The sequence below is a fragment of the Pristis pectinata genome, chromosome 14 (genome assembly GCF_009764475.1).
Source record: "Pristis pectinata isolate sPriPec2 chromosome 14, sPriPec2.1.pri, whole genome shotgun sequence".
NCBI classification, from domain to species: Eukaryota; Metazoa; Chordata; class Chondrichthyes; order Rhinopristiformes; family Pristidae; genus Pristis; species Pristis pectinata.
Genome location: NC_067418.1, coordinates 38,500,203 through 38,517,237, shown reverse-complemented (window position 1 = coordinate 38,517,237; position 17,035 = coordinate 38,500,203). Strand labels below are relative to the sequence as shown.

General features: G+C 39.5%; 1 protein-coding gene across 1 annotated transcript in view; it reads left to right on the top strand.

The window, feature by feature from the left end:
• Positions 1-17,035, top strand: part of ptprja (protein tyrosine phosphatase receptor type Ja) — a 207,017-nt gene that overhangs the window by 31,151 nt on the left and 158,831 nt on the right. The window contains exon 2 of the mRNA XM_052029697.1: positions 14,790-14,808. Within this exon, the coding sequence (XP_051885657.1) occupies positions 14,790-14,808 (19 nt within the window). The remainder of the gene's footprint in view (positions 1-14,789; positions 14,809-17,035) is intronic.

The window sequence follows — 17,035 nt, the reverse complement described above, 5'->3', positions numbered from 1 at the left end:
GGGGAGGTCCTGCTTTTCATTTTGAGATCCGTAATAGCTTGGTCTCCCAAGCTTTGCTCGAGGATATCTGTTCTCTGTTCTGATTTAAATACATCATGTCCAGTACATATTGTTGTTGGACCTGTGTGGCCACAGGGTATTACTTTTATAGGAAAATGCTAATCAATCTGCAATGCTGCTGAGGCTAGTTTCTGAGAAATGCAAAACTGAATAGTCCACAACCAAAGAGAAATGAAAATGAAGCAGTATTTATCTGAATAATTTATTTTTGAAGCTCTCACTCTCACCAGAAGTCATGTGATTGGACTGTGATAGTTTGCTTACACAGTTATAATGGTAGAGAGTTGATAACAGGGGTCATGAACTTCTGTCAAAGGGATGGGTCTGCAGATATGCTTGTTTGACCAGAGGCTGACATGCATTGACTAAACTAGTGGTGAAAGGACAGTATTGATTTGGGTAGAATATCCAAAGGCAGATAATAAAAATCTGACACAACTGATCTCAATTACTAATCAGTAATACTTGCTGGAAAATAAGTGGACTTGAGTATTCTTTAGACAAATGCTGGCTGGCTGCTGGGTGTGAGTTAGTCTGTTCCAGAGTTCTGAGCCTGTACACCAGCTGAAGGTGAAATGGCAGAGAATTTGAGCTTCATGAAAAAGGCAAATGAATCTAAGTGGTTTGGTTATTTTGTTTTAATTAATAGCAGTAGTTTTAATTAATTTGCATAAGTTGAATGTGAATTTAAACACAATTTTAAAATGTTTAAATAAATGTCATTTCTTCCAACTGTTTCTCAATGCCTCAAATTATTAGAAGTCAGCAGGAAATTGGTAGCAAAGGACAAGTGCCACTAGGTCCAGTGGGATTAGTTTAATTTGGTATCATGGTTTGCACAGACATCATGGGCCGAAGGGTCTGTTCCTGTGCTGTGCTGTACTGTTCTATGTAATGCTGTGGCAGCTTCCCAAGACTAACCTTCAGTTTCCACGGCAGGATGTTCTTGTGAGTTTCAACTTTGAATAAATAAAAAGAGTCTACAATAAAATCTTGATTGGCCAAATTTATCTCACTTATCTCAATTAATCACCATTTCGTGGTGTTGGTATCCTATCGAATAATTTTTTGAACAATTTGCCCATTGCTATCTCTGTTTGTTTTCAAGTACTCTGTTCATAAGCAGGCACAAGCTGTTGGAAGATTTTTTTTTTGTCCAAGAAAGAAGCACCTCTTCCCTCCCGATTCTTCTTCCTTCTTTGCCCAATTCACCTCAGCAATTATAGGAAAATGAGCCGGGTTCCTATTCCTGATCTCTTTCCATGGACCACTGCTGAATTAGAAACATGTGAATAGTGAGTTATGACTTGATGCTCAGTGACATTCACTATCCAGCTTTATGTGCAAAGAATCTGATGAGATACCAGAGGTGGCTGACACCTGTGAAACTGAACTCCAGCAGACTTGGTGCTTCAGTAAAGAGGAAATAGAAATATCAGAACAAAGGACTTGTATTAAGCCCAGCTGGGCCTGCGTGCACCTTACTCACCTTGAGCTCTATTCTTGGAGGAATGCAAACCAGGGGATTAACAGGTTTTGTTTAAATCTAAATACTTCCTCATTCCTATCCACGCTGCAGTTCTTCCATTTATGTCAGTTTAATTTTTCATAAAGGTGACCACACCTAAACTAAATCTTGTCTAGCAGCATGAGAACAAACGTACATCATTGACTGGCCCCACGAAGGAATGTGTATGGACAGTGGATGTGGAGGAGGTGATATTTCTCCTTGGCCCTCTCTCTACCCTCATCTACCTCCATCACTACCTGATCATTCCAGGCCAATGAAATCTGTGTTCTCTAACACAACCTAGCTATTGTCTTTCTCTTTTTAATCTTGTTTATGCATTTAATGTCATGAATTTTTCTAACCTGACTTTTTTTACAATAGTTTTCAGTTTTTCAATTTTTCTAATACTTACTGTTTTGTTAATTTTTGTGGCCTGTCTAATTGTCAAAGCCTCACTGGCACACAACCAGACACTTGCACTTGAGGAGTAGCTCTGTGCCACACAGAGTTGGAAGCCAGCATCCTCGCATAAGACCAACCCTGGGACCAAGTTGGAAGTAATGGCAGGGTCCAAGTCTCAGGATCAGTAGTAGATCTGCTCTTTTGAATGAAGACTTGCTGTTTTCCTGAGACTACTTCAACATTCTGAATGAAGGAATTTTTGTGGCGATACTTAGGCTAGAAGGATAGGTCAGCAGTCTTCCAATTATTCAATAGAAACAAGTGGGATGTTTAAAAGCCAAGAACAACTATGCAAAATTGAACAGTGGCAGAATCATAACCAGTTTGTGTCAATGGTGTATTCAGGTTCCTTAGTGATGTGGTATGTAGATTCTTTGCATGATGATACCATTGAATAAATTAACCAAGGTGGAGATGTTCCAACAAACACATCTGTGTATTCCAAATGTTCCTCCTGACTGACTCTGGAATCTTCCATCAACAACATTGCAAACCAGAGAGTAGTCAACCGCCTGACACTACCTACACCTGGAACAAAACTCATGATCTACCAGGCAGCAGTGATCCCTGCCCTCTAATGTACTTCTGAGACCTGGACTACCTACAGCAGGCATCTCAAGGCACTGGAAAAATATCACCAAGTCATAGAGTAATACAGCATGGAAACAGGCACCTTGGCCCAACCTGTCCATGCCGACCATAGTGCTCACCAAGCCAGTCCCATTTGCCTGCATTTGGCCCATATCCCTCTAAACCCCTCATATCCATGTACTTAAACAAATGTCTTTTAAATGTTGTTATTGCACCTGCCTCAACCACTTTCTCTGGCAGCTCATTCCATACATGCACCACCCTCTGCATGAAGAACTTGCCCCTCGGGTCCCTTTTTAAATCTTTCGCCTCTCACCTTAAACCTTTGACCTCTAGTTTTTAGCTTCCCTTCCCTGGGAAAATGACTATGTGTGCTCACCTATCTATACCCCTCATGATTTTATACACCTCTATAAGGTCATCCCTCAATCTTGTATGTTTGAAGAATAAAGTCCTAGGCTCCCCAACCTCTCCCGATAACTTAGACCCTCGAGTCCTGGCAGCATCCTCTTAAATCTCTGCACTCTCTCCAGTTTAATGGTGTCTTTCTTATAACAGGGCAACCAAAACTGCACACAATACTCCAAGTGTTCTACTGCGACATCCTCATCTAACACTTCTTGCAGTCAGTGACTCGGTGTGTCATCAATTCTTGCATCATGAGAATCCCCCACAAATGGCAAATGATTTCCATGAGTTGTCCTGGCCTTTCTGCTTTGCCTCTATGCACAGTGATAACTTCTTCCTGCTCTCATCTGATTGTCCATGCCTGACAGGAAGTGTGTGTACTCCCATCTTTTCATCCACTAAAAACTGACATTCTTTCAGTTGCAACTGACAATGTCTTCTTTGTTTCCATTTCCTGTCCTCCACTATGCATTTGGCTACACCTTAACCTAGTTCTGAGCCAGCATCTTCTCAGTGTCTCTGCTGGGACTAAAGGTATGTTCTATATGTCAGTAGGGCTCGTCCAACTATTGTCTAATAGATTTTTTTAAAGCCTCCTTTTGTTGCCTAGTGGACCAAGAATGACTTGCTGCAAACCTTGGTGTTCCTCAGGGGTGTGTGCTGAGTCCCTTCCTGTATGCCCTTTTTACTCATGACTGTTCATCCATCCATGAAACAAACACCATCATAAAGTTTGCAGACGACATGATAGTCATTGGCCTGATTATGAACAATAATGAATTGGCATACAGGGATGAGGTACAAAACCTGACAGCCTGGTGTTTCACCAACAATCTCATTCTCAACACCCAAAAGACTAAAGAGATTGTGGTGGATTTCAGGAGGTCAAGGAAGATAGATATTGGTCCAGTGTTCATTAGTGGCGAGGCTGTGGAGAGAGTCTCCAGTTTTAAATTCCTGGGGGCATACATCACCGAGGACTTTTCCTGGGCAATACACACCTCAGCTGTCATTAGGAAGGCACAGCAACACCTTTATCTTTTGAGGAAATTGAGGAGAGCCAGACTGTCCCAGAACATTCTGGTGAACTTCGACCGGTGTGCGGTGGAGAGCATCCTGACATACAGCATTACTGCTTGGTATGTCAGCTGCACTAGGAAGGAGCAGAAGGCTCTGCAGAGGGTCATCAAGACGGCTCAAAACATCATTGGGGCTCAGTTACCAGCGATGGAGGACATCTATCAGGCTTGATGTCGGAGCAGGGCTTTAAACATCATTCGAGAACCAGCTCAATCTGCTCACTACCTTTTTAAATTACTCCCCTCTAGTAGGCAATACAGGACAATACATGCACACACTACAAGACTGAAACACAGCTTTTTTCCCAAAGCTGTTAAATTGTTGAACATGGACTGACACCTCCTATACATACATACATACATACACATATTATGTCTTCCCCCCTTTACCGGCTGGACTCATCATGGTGTTATTTAATATATTGATATTGATATGCTGCTCATTGTCATTATTATTATTATCATGGTTCATTTGCACACTGCCTTTTTATATTTTTTTATACTTTATATTTGTGTAAGTATGTTTGTTTTATAGTTATAATTGCTCTTATTAATTTACTGTTTTGGTTTTTATTAGGCAAGGCAGTGCCATCGTAATCTCGTTGTGCTGTTGTTGCAACAGTACAATGACAAATAAAGAATTCTTGAATCTTGAATCTCTTGAATATTTATAATACACCTATTGTTGCTTTTCACCTTAATGCCAGGATTTGTACTTTCTCAGTAAGTGATGGAGAGCTGCTAACACTGACTAATAGGGACCTGACATAATTGTAGCAAGCCAAGGATGTTTTGCAGTTTATGGATAATCAGTTTTGCTACCAATTTCTCTCTAATAAGCCACAGTCCATTTTCAGCCACCTTTAGGCCAAGATGTGTGACTTCATTTTGCATGAAAGCACTTGTGCTCTGTTTCATTTTGATGTTATGCTTGTGGAGCTTCTGGATTATCTTCAAGCACTTTCAAGTGCTCTTATTCAGCTTCTGTGGCAAACAATATCTCATCTTGATTCTGAAGACAATAAAGAATACCACATTGGACAGAACCTGTCTTACCTGGCCCACATTGAGCTGGTCAGAATCATGAGAGAAGTTGAGCTAAAAACTTTGCACCTGCTAGCTCAGTTTTGCATTAGAATCTTGTCTAAACCAGCATATGTTGTTCTCATATTCAGACGTGGGCTGATAAATAGCAAGTAACATTTGTCCCATTCCCCACTTTCATTATCCTGGGGGGTGGGGGGTAGTCACCTGGACTAGTTACATTCATATTGTGTTTACAAGAGCAGATTAACGGATGGATATCCAGTAGTGAGTGACTTGCCTCCTGCTACAGAACTAATTATCCATAGACTACAAAACATCCTTGGCTTGCTACAATGATGTCAGGTCCCTAATCGTCAGTGTTAGCATCTCTCCATCAATTACTGAGAAAGTACAAACCCTGGCATTAAGGTGAAGGCCATCCTCCCATCTGCAATGCACAAATTGGGAGAGATGGAATACACTCCACTTGGCTGAATGTGCAGCACCAGCATCTCCTAGGAAGCACATCACCATCCAGGACAAAGTATCCAAGTTGATTGGCACCCTTTATCCCTTCCGAAATATTCATTCTCTCTACCACTGACATAAAGTGGCTGCTGTGCCATCTACAAAATGCATTGTGGTTCTTCACCTAGGCTACTCTTAACAACATTTCCCTAGCACCACAGCCACCAAGAAGATCAGGACAACAGGCACATGGGGATACCATCTCCTACAGAGTCCCCTTCAAGTTGCACACCTGACTTGGAAATATATTTCCCAGCTTTCATCGTCAGTGGGTCTAAATCCCGGAGCTCCAGGTCTGCTGGCACTTTGGGAGTACCTTCGCCAGAAGAACTGCAGTTGTTCACAAAAGCGGCTCACTGTAACCTGCTTGAGGGTAGTTAGAGATAAGCAGTATACGTTGGGCTTGCCAGCAATGCCCAAATCTTGAAAATGAATATAAATTTATATAAAAAAAGCATCTGGCCACTCTGTACAAGCCACTCATCTCTTTGTACCTCAAATCCTCTCAAGCATTGATTCAAGCAGGATACTTGACACTGATTTGAATGAATATTGATGTAATTACAAGAGTCTGAGTGTTCTTGGCCAATCTCTGCTTGGAAAGATTGGTCTATGGGTGAGGTCAAATCAGCCATGATCTTATTGATTGATGGGCAGGCCCAAGGGCCCAAGTAGCCTACTTCTGTGCCTAATTAATATCTTCATAATGTTATAATTTTGGAAGCAATTAACCAGTTGACACTGTACAGAGGCAACAGCTGTTAAGCAACAGTTACTCTTTCACTACTATTACTACAGACACTGCAAACACTGTGCTACTAGCAACCATCAATGACATATCAATATTATGGAATCGATAGCCTCTCCACTTCGTGAAATTAAATAAGTGGCACTCTTGTGTTTGAACTGGTTTTGCAGTTCTGAGAAGAGACACCTATATCATTGCATAACATTTGTTGTAATATTTTTGAGGGATGGGGAATTCCTGTCCACAGCTGACAACTGGCTTGCATCATCTGGAGCAGTAATTGAATTCAGTGGGCATGAAAGAGAAAGGATGTGGCAGCATGAACTGTGAGAGGACATTGAGAAGAATGCCGGCATAGTCTGGAATGGAGGAAGAGAGCTGGTATAAACAAGAGTAAGATGGGATAGTGCCAGTAAAATAGTAAGAACCAGGAATACCTTGTTGAACCGAACAGGAGAGAGGGGAAGAATATCAATGAGTACTTCCCTGTTCCTGTAATCTTAAGCAATCATAAACTGACATAACCTCAGCGGGCTTAATGACTACCTCTGTGCTATAGCAATGCTATGATTCTAATGATTTAATTTAAGAATTGAGGGTACAACTATAGCAGTTTGCGCTTTAGTTGAAATAGTAACCTCTCCATTCTTCCCCATTGTCATTGATTGTTGCTGCAGTTCTATTACACGAGGACCTGCAGCCCTTTTATGTTTTGTTCTTGTGGCCTTTCTCTGTAATTTAGCCCAGAAATGCTTCAGGATGTTTGACTCTGGAGGACATCACAGCCTTGCCCAAATCTATCCTTATCCAGCATCAAAAAACATGTCCTTTTCAGCAGAGATTACTGAACAACAGTCTCTCTCTGCTGCTCCTTCCCTTAATCGTCCAAAGTATTTCTGAAATGTTAATTTAGAGTCCAGTAATTAAATTTGAGATATTTTCAACATTTTATATATCCCACCACAGCTATTAACCAAGAAAGTCACATTAAAATCAATGAAAACTGAATTTGAAAATGTTGAAATTATTAAAATTGTGAAAACATTTCAAAAGTACTTCATTGACAGTAAAACAATTTTTAAAGTATTTTTAATATATCTGGATGTAGCTAGCAAAACTAGCACTTATTGTCAGCCCGCTGAAAGTTGAATAGAGAATTCCGGTATTTAGATGTGGTGTATGAGATGGGTCTGCTCAGCCCACACTCATTGCCCTTGCAACCCACCCAATCCCAAAAGCACAAATGAACCTGAGCACCTAGGGCACACAGATGAGATATCCAGAACTTAGTCCGATCTTCTGGATCAAGTTCAGACCCAGATTTCTCTCCAGCTATAGATTGAGATGTGCTAGTGAGCACAGGGTTGGTACTGTAAAATGGGTACCTTACTGGTGGATACAGATTTATCACTGTATAACACGAGGGTGCAATAGTGGACACGGGTTTGACACAGGAGTACAGTATTGGTAGACACAGGCCACTGTAAAACAGGTACAGTGTTGGTGGGTACAGCCTTAATGTTATATCAAATTTGAGTAGTGCATTACTAGAGGAAAAGTCTGGCAGGGTGAAAAGGAGCAGTGGAGATGTGGTGAATGGAGCAGTGAGGTGACAGCTAGTGGGGCAGTGAGGAGATAGTGAATGGAACAGTAAGAGTTGCAGGGTTTGCATTGTTAAATATGACCGCCCCGAGTTATGAATGGTTAAATAAATCGTGTCATCTATGTGAAGAACATCTACAGAAATTTTGTGTTTTGGCTAGACGTTGATAATGAGTTGGAGGAAGTTTGTCCGTGTGCACAGTTTGTCAGCAGTCCTGAGCAATACCACCTTAGTCATCATCAACCATTCTAATGCATCCATGTCAACTTTTGTCAAAAGGAGAACGATTGTTTTTTTTCATGCTCATCACCATTCACTCAGGGAGTGGAATTAATGTTGGCCACGTAGGTGCTTGTACAACACTGGAATGTATAATTGAGGAGTTGAGATGGATCTTAGCTATGCTTGTAATGTTGGCAGATTTAGTGTCTGGCAGTGGACCACAATTCATTCTGCATTATTTGTGTTCTATGAGACAAAAAGGCATGAAATATCTATTGATTCTTCCATAGAATCCTGGTTCCAGTGGATGATAACTGAATGAGTGTTAAAAGAAGGCTTGAAGAAGCAAGTGTTTAAAGTTGATCCAGTTTTGTCATGAATCATTATTTGGCTAACTTCTTGTTTAAATACTCTATTGCCCCACATGCTACTACTGGCTTTACTTTGGCAAGTTGTTAATATATAATTGTGTTTATATCACATTTGAGCATGGTATAGCCTGAGTTAGAGCAGAGGGCACAGAGATAGCTATTGAATCACAAGGTATCGTTCTGAGGTAAAGAAGGGCAATTTCGACTAGGTGGAGAATTTGACCCATCAGACCAGTGAGCAATTATGAGACTCAACAATGGGACCTCAGTGAAGTAGTCCTTGTCTATAATCCAGAAAGGTCATTAGTTTGTATTGAAAATCATGTTACAAATGATGTATCAAATAATCACAGCAAGAGACCTGCTTGTAAAAACTAATGTATAATGATGAATCTATTTCTGATGTCAATACAGTCAATTACTGTCTTTGCTCTGTGCTGTACACCAGTGCTCAATGCAATGTTGCTGCACTATATTTTCCTTTCAGCTCTATAAAATATAATTATTTCTTTGACCATCACCATATCCCTAACAGAGACTTCTGGCTTTGTCACAGCTCAGTTAAATTATTTTTTTTTAAGTATTTTGTTAATGCCTGTGAATGAACATTCTTCTTGTCCTCCTGATGTTGCATGCTTCCTGTTTTGAATTATAGTCCTTTCTGTTGCCAAATCCATCTTTGTCAAATAATTTTTTTTCTATTAAGAATACTTGGTTGCAAGTAAAGCCAGTCATGCTGAGTTGTACATCATCCCGAAAGACAAAAGGAGAAATGCCAGTTGACTAGGTAACATAAGCAATTATTAAGCTATCAAATGTCCCTCTATTCTCTTAATCTCATCTGGACAACAACCTCCATAGTTTCTTGGTTAATGCTGTTCATCCTTTTGTTTGCAACATGTGATATTGTTGAAGTGTTCTTTTTTTTGATCAGATACGATTTGAGAAGACAATATCTGGACTTGTTTTGCATAATTATTTTTTGTGCTTGATATATTTTTAAAGAGATTCAGAACAGCTAAATTTAAATGTAAAAATGCTCTGAGTAATAATTATCTCAGGACTGAGCTTTTGGGAAAAAAATCAGGCATTAGGCTGAATTCACTGGACCCAAAAACAATTATTTAGGCATTGCAAAGATAGTATATCCTTTTCATAAATTTTCCTGCAAACATGTCATGTATTCACTCTCTTCTTGACTCTTAACATTTCTTTATCAATTTTGCTAAGTATTCAGAGCGTTGACTTTGTCCTGTGAGCACTTTTTGATTTAATTATGATGCCTTTGTAATAGAAGTTCCTTTTTAGATTGCAATAAACTCTGATGCTGTCTTTTCTCTTTGAACTACTTCTCAATAAATTGAGGATCTAAGGATCATTAGCACAATAAACCCTGCTGAAGAACTGGGAAGTTGAGGCAATTGATGTTCTCTCTTATTCTATCAAATATAAAGCAGCTTCTGGTTTTAAATGCATGTGTTCTTTTTATGGTTAGTGTAGTATGGAATAGATAACAATAATGTAAGGATCATTGTGTTAGAGCTGAGTCACTTCCTGGTGCTCTGAGTTTTTCTCCATGCTTGTCTGTTGTGATGATGTGTGTGACATCTTGAGTTCAAAATATAAAGGAATTTTTTTTGGGCATTAGGATTGGAATAATTATTATTTCTTCATTGCATTTGCTTCAGCAAGAAAAAACTGCCCTAGATCGAGCACAATTCTTCACTATGGGATTATGCTCCTCTCTTAGAGCTTTACTGTCTCCCTATTCTGTGGCTAATTTGCAGGCATGTAGTTAATGTAGAGGATTGGGTTTCCTCATTTAAAGGAGGGATATATTTTCATTGGAGGCAGCTCAGAGGTTCACTAGGTCGATTCCCAGGTTAAAGATGTTCTGTGATGAGAAATAGTTAAGTGGGATGGACCAAAACTTGTTAGACTTTGGAAAAATGAAAGCTGAACTTACTGAAATATCTAAAATTCTGAGTGCGTTTTATGGGTAGATGCTGAGAAAGTGTTTCTCCTTGGGGGATCCAGAACAAGGGGGGGCATAAACTCAGAATAAGGCATTCTTCCTTATAAGGAATAAGGAATTCCTCCTCCCAGAGGGTCGTGCAACATCATAGTTCTCTAGCACCAGAGAACTGTGGAGGCCAACTCATCAAATACATCTAAGGCAGAGATAAACCAATTTTTGTAATGTGCAAACAGCAAGGCTATGGGAAACAGCCAAGGAAATGGAGCTGAAGCCAAGATCAGAAGTGCCACAATTTCTTTGAATGGCAGAGCAAACTCAAGGGGTTGTAAGACTACCCCTTTTTTTAATATTATGGTCTTTTATGTCCACTTCAGAGAGAGATTTCAAAGATTGGCACGTCCAACAATACTTCACTACCTTGAATAGCTTTGAAGCATCCGCCTTGATTTTGTACTCAAGCCTCTGGAGTAAGACTGGAACCCGGGATTTTCTGACTGTGGCACTAATTGTACACCTGAGGCAAGACTGTTACCTTGCAAGAATTTTATAGCTGGAATTCACATAATTTTAATCTCCCTGAGATTTATCACTTTCACCCTCAGATTTTTACTTTGGCTTTCTCATTTATGGATCTATACAGATTTTGGGAGTATCACAGGAACACAACACCCCTCTGGTACAATCATTGATATTAGTTACTGCAGTTCTCATACTTGCATTCTTCTTTATTAGTTGTAGCTGATTTTACTTGTCTGTTTTTCTCATCGGTTTTGATAGTAACTGAGATGAGAGTAGAACATTTCAAATGCTGAAAGGCTTCATCTGTACATTCAGTATCTTGTTTTATTTTGGGTTGCTATTATTTCCAATTTTTTATGAATGTAAATACATTAAAGGCACTTGGCAGTACATCTAGCAGTATGACACACCAGCTTGTTTTTGTAGTCATCTTGTTGTTGCTTACACTTTGAGGTTTATATATATCACTCTATTTTTTTTGTCTCTTGATAAACCATCCAATAAGCTGCTTCTGTTTTGACATCTATTTTCCTCACCCTTTTTTTTGATTCTGAATTTTGCTCAACTCCTTTTCAAGTTTCTGTTGTGGTAAAGTGTGAATCCACTAAAACCGGCTATCCTCCATTTTCTAACTTAAATAGCTGCTTCTTGCATGGAAGCCTAGCAAGTTTGGCTATAAACCTGACCAGGGGGTGTTGTAGCTTGGCAAAAACGAGAGGAAATTATTAATATTTACAACAACCTGTTTCTTTTTACCCCAGCTGATCTTAAGCAAACATTACTTGAAATCTTGCAAACTAAAAAAAAGTATGGAATTTCTCCAGGTAATGCTGTTTACATGAAGTCTAAAGGCTAAAAGTTACAGCCTGCTCTGCAGAGTCCATGATCTGTCCACAGCATTCAAATACAAGCAAATATTTATGACGTCTAATGCTGAATTTTGCATGAATGCTGATCTGGTTGAGAGCTGAGGGTCATACTCTCTCAAGGGTTTGGACTTCAGTCAGTAAACTGGGGAAAAGGAAAATTCCCTTGTTTCCTTGTGCCATGACCTCATTATTTGCAAATAACAAATTTATTGTTTCACAGAGGCCATTCGATCAAAGCTATGGTGATGGTGGTTTTTAGAACATGATATGGTGAAGTTAAACATACCAAACTTTTGCATCCTTGCATCTTCTCAGACTGCTCCTTCGTGGTTTTTACTGCACTTTGAAACATCATTTGCTGGAATAGTCCAGTTATTCTGAACTATTCATTCCTTTTTTTTGGGTCATTCAAAGGTGCAACATTTGCCTTTAAGTGTAATGGTTCTCAACTCTGTCCGCCTATCAAGCTGGATCCAAGCATAGCAGCCAACAGAAATTGAATCATTGATTAATTGAACATTTTTAATGTGATGTTTGAGGGAGTTGTGGTAAGAAGGTTGTTCATGCTATTTTAAATATTGCCACAGAATTGTTCATGTCGCTTTCAAAAAGAAAATGGTTTCAAAATCGTGTTTGAATGGCAATACCTGCAACAGCTCCCTCCATACAGTTCTGAAGTGTTAGCTGAAATTATGCATTTGAACCCTTAAATAATTTAATACCTGTGATCTCTGACTTGGAGGGAAACGCTAACATAATCCCAAATGGCACAGATCTACTTTTCACTTCCTTCCTGTTCAGCTATGTTCAGCTTGCTCATTTAGCATTCATCATTTTTGGAGATAAAATCCAAATTAAGTTGTTCCTCATGACTGATAGGAATTCCTTGAACCCAAGACCCACTTGTAGTATTGCTTTTGAGGCCACCTAGATTTATTGATCAGGGAAATGGTCAAAATTTACCCATTAGTTTACAGAGAATGGAATTTTGAAGGTCCCACATTCAAAGCACGCTGGCCAATTTTGTTCAGATTTGTTTGCAGTGTACATACTGGGACTTCAAGAATTCTGCTTAAAATTGCTAAGCTTGAAAGAAGGGAAAGCAGTCATTTGTTATTGATCTCATCTTACATGTTGAATGTTAAGTCAGGGATAGGATTGAATTTATAAGTTTTGAGTGACGGCTATTATTAGCATTTGAGTGAGTTGTCAGAAGATGGCAAATGGTAATCTAGTAGGAATAAACACAGGGAAAATTAGTATTATGTGGCATTGCATAATATGGCTTGGCAGCTTTTCCCATCAAGTGTTAATTTTAACTTTCTTTGGAATATAGGTATTCTTATGAAATATTAGTTGACCATAATCTTATGGCTACAAGTTGAAGAGCCAGTCAATTTCAGTGGGACCCTCATAGATTTGTAAATCAATAAGTATATTTCAAGTTTATAGCATCAGAACTGGCAACAGCACAGGTCAGGAACATTTTGGGATTCCAATTTTCCTTTGCACTTGCTCAGATTCAAATCCTTTTCATGTCTCCACTCTCCTGCTTAACTAAAACTGTTTTGTCCTTGTATAGATCTTCCCGTTCCTGCTGAAAGTTTTTTGGGGGCTAGTTTATTTCTAAAATTCATTCCACTAAGCATGTTACCATGTAAACTTGGATCAATTGATGTCATGTGCAAAGGAACAATGGCTGTGAAGCTGAGACAGAGTTTTCTTGGCTCTGACCTGCAATCACTACAAAGTAAAAACACAAGTCAGCAAAATGGAAGCAGTGGTAAGGGAACAGTAATAAAGGTTCTTGTATTGTCTGGTAGCTCGATAGTCAATGAGGAGTCATGTTTCACAGTGCTAACCTACATGATCAGCAAGGTGAAAAGCAAAAAACTACAAATCTGGACATCTGAAATAAAAGAAGAAAATGCTGGGGATACTCAGCATGTCAGGCAGCTTTTGTGGAATTTTTCAGGTTCTAACAAAGGGCGTCAGACCTGAAACATTAACTGTTTCTCTTTCCACGGATGCCTTGTGACCTGCTGAGGACCCCAGCACCTTCTGTGTTTGTCTTGGGCCAGGAAGGTTGTAGCTTTGAATCCTGATCTGTCCTAAAATAGCTAGAAAGCATTTGAATTAGCATTCACACCCAGGAGAATCAAAGTCATTAAGGGTTCATACTCCTAATTGCTGACAAGTGACTCTGATGAGAAAATGCACTATATGGTGATTAACTGAGCGCAGGTTAAGCCTCCCACTCTAATATTTAGTTTAGGTATAAAATAGAAAATGAATGTTATACGTGATCACAGAGTTAAAATCCCATGTTGGTTACGTCACTAGATAATAATCCAGAGGTTAGGACTGACAATCCCATCACATCAATTAAAAATCCCACCACAGCATTCAGTTAAATACTTGAATAAAATTGGAATTAAAAAGCTCTCATCTGTGTTGGTGACTTTGCAATCTACTGGCTCTGTATAAAAGATCATTTTGTTCACAGGTCCTCAAGAGAGGGAAATCTCCTTTATGACCAAAGATCATAAAAACCTTTATGATCAAATCTGAAAGGAGAGCAATTTCAGGTACAGGTACACTGGTGTGAACCATTCAGTTCCTGGGCAATTAGCAATTATGGATGGACAAAAACTACTGGCCATGTCCACATCTTTTGAAAGAACATAGAAACTTGGACTCTCTATCAAGGAACTGGCAGAAAGAGATGGTGGAACTCTGCACCAACTAAAGAAGTGAGGAAGAAAATTGAAATATTTTTCTAATATATTTTTATTTCTCTTTTCCCCCCTCTTAGGGCATCATCACTTCTGATGGTAAGTATTTTTTTTTAATTTTATAGAAAATAATTGATCTTGCCTATCAGTCTATTGATTCCAGTGCATGTGTGGCAGTATTTGGGGGAAAAGAAACTCAAACTGACAAACAACTAAAAAGTACTGACAGAGCATCCCCTTTACAGAGAAAATAGTCTCGCCTTTAGCCCTTCATTTCCCACAATATTTCTGCACCTACAAATTGGCTTCACACTTCCCTTGGCTAACTAAATGTCTTCGTTCCCATTAAAGTCGTTGATCTTCAAACCCAGTAATTTCCCCTGGTCTAGTCCTCTTCTTCCCTATTTAAGGGTTACAAGCAAGCAGGTATGCCTTACAGCTGGTGCAGTCTTTCACATGAAATTTCACAGAGCGCTATCCACCAAAGCTCCTTAGTATGCCAGGATTAACTTGGAATGCACAGTTAGCCCAGTTAGTTTCTTTATTGTTCTGTAGCTTGTCTTCTTGAACCCATTTTGTCATCTCCAAGATCTTGAGAAACTCTTGAGTGATTTTTCTCAATAAAGTTAGGACTGACCTGTCGCCATTTGTCATGTTTGTATTGTACTGTGCTGCTGCTTCAAAAAGCTAATTGTCATGGCATTTATACTCTGTGTATGTATGCCTACGGCAATAAACTTGAACTTGAACATCCTTTCCCCTAGACAACTCTGTCAAACATCCATATTTCCTCCCAGTTCGAGCCCAGAATTTTTACCTTTCTGTAATCTCTCCTTCTCAGCTTGTCCATGAGACCCAGCTTCTGCTCATTCAACCCAGTTTCCTATGTGCTGCCAGCCTTGCAACTTTCCCTTCTGATTGCCATGTTAGCTAATGTTCCCATAGGTTTTCTCTCTCTGATACTGTCTGTCTCTTCAAAGCTGTTGTCCTCGTGCTCCTACTCATAAGTCAAACCATGGCCACTTCATTCTTGCAAACTATTGCACCATCTCCAGGCCCTTTTCTTTATCCTTGAACATGTTGTGACATCCCAAATTCATATTGATCTTTTCTTGGTACTTTTTGGTTTAATCATACCAATTGTTTTTTTTGCCCTGCCACATAACAAAGTGGCTTTTTTATAAAGTTCCTGATGACAATCTCTGTGATTGTGATTGTGAAAATCAGTTCTCATCCTCCTCATCATAGTTTGTCATGCTATCCTCATCCAACATATCCCCATCCAGCTGAATGGGTCTGTGTTGACTTGGATCCATTTTTATCGATTCATCTGCGGCTGAAACCCTCATCCATGCCATTGTTACTTTGACTAGTCCTGTTTACCCCTGACCAGCCTCCCTTTATGGTCAAACTTTACACTCTATTTCCAAACTCAGTTGCTCATCACCCTCTTGTGGCTGACCTACTCTGGTTCCCAGTTAAACAAAGGCTCAACTTTTGAAACTTTTATCCACTTTCCAACTTCCACCATGGTTTCAATCTTCTCAGTCTCTGTAATTGCCTTCAACTTTATGTCCTCCAGGGTAATTGTGCTCCTCTAGTTCTACCTTGGAGGGCACAGAGTTGTAACTCAGCTACCATTAGCAGTCTTGTCCAGCTGCCAATGCCCTCACTGAAATCCCCTCCATTAATCTCTCTATTTTATACCTCATTTTTCTCCTTTAAGATGCTTCGTTAAAACTATCTCTTGACTAAGCTTTGATCATCTACCCCAAAGTGTTGATATATATTTTTGATGAAGCACTTTGATATGTTCAGCTATGTTTAAAGTGCTCTAGAAATGCAAATTGTTGTTGTTGCCCAGCATAAGTCTATCAGTCTCAGTTCTGAAATTCTCTCATGTTAGATCTTTCTTTCATTCTTTTGCTCATACTTTTCAGTTGAAGTAACTTAAACAGTCATACATGTTGCACGTTACAGACAATTTTGGACATCAGAGGGGATGAGAATTGTGATCAGGATTTTTATAGAATATGAAGTGGTTCAGTAACGATTAAGGTGATTAAGAATTGACCAGAGTTAGCAGTCAGTTCCAAAAGATGGTGGACCTCTTAATTATAGCTGAATTGCCCTGGATGTGAACTTTGGACCTCTCATTCCTCAGTTCCTCACAGATAAGTGTGACCCAGACTTGCACAGACCTGCTACAAATTTGGGACCAGCAGTCTGGTGGATGTCAGTGCATCTGTCACACACAGTTGCAGAGTCCAAACTGCTTGGATTCCATGGCTAGCTTTCTTGTTCCCTCAATATAGTCTCAGAACTG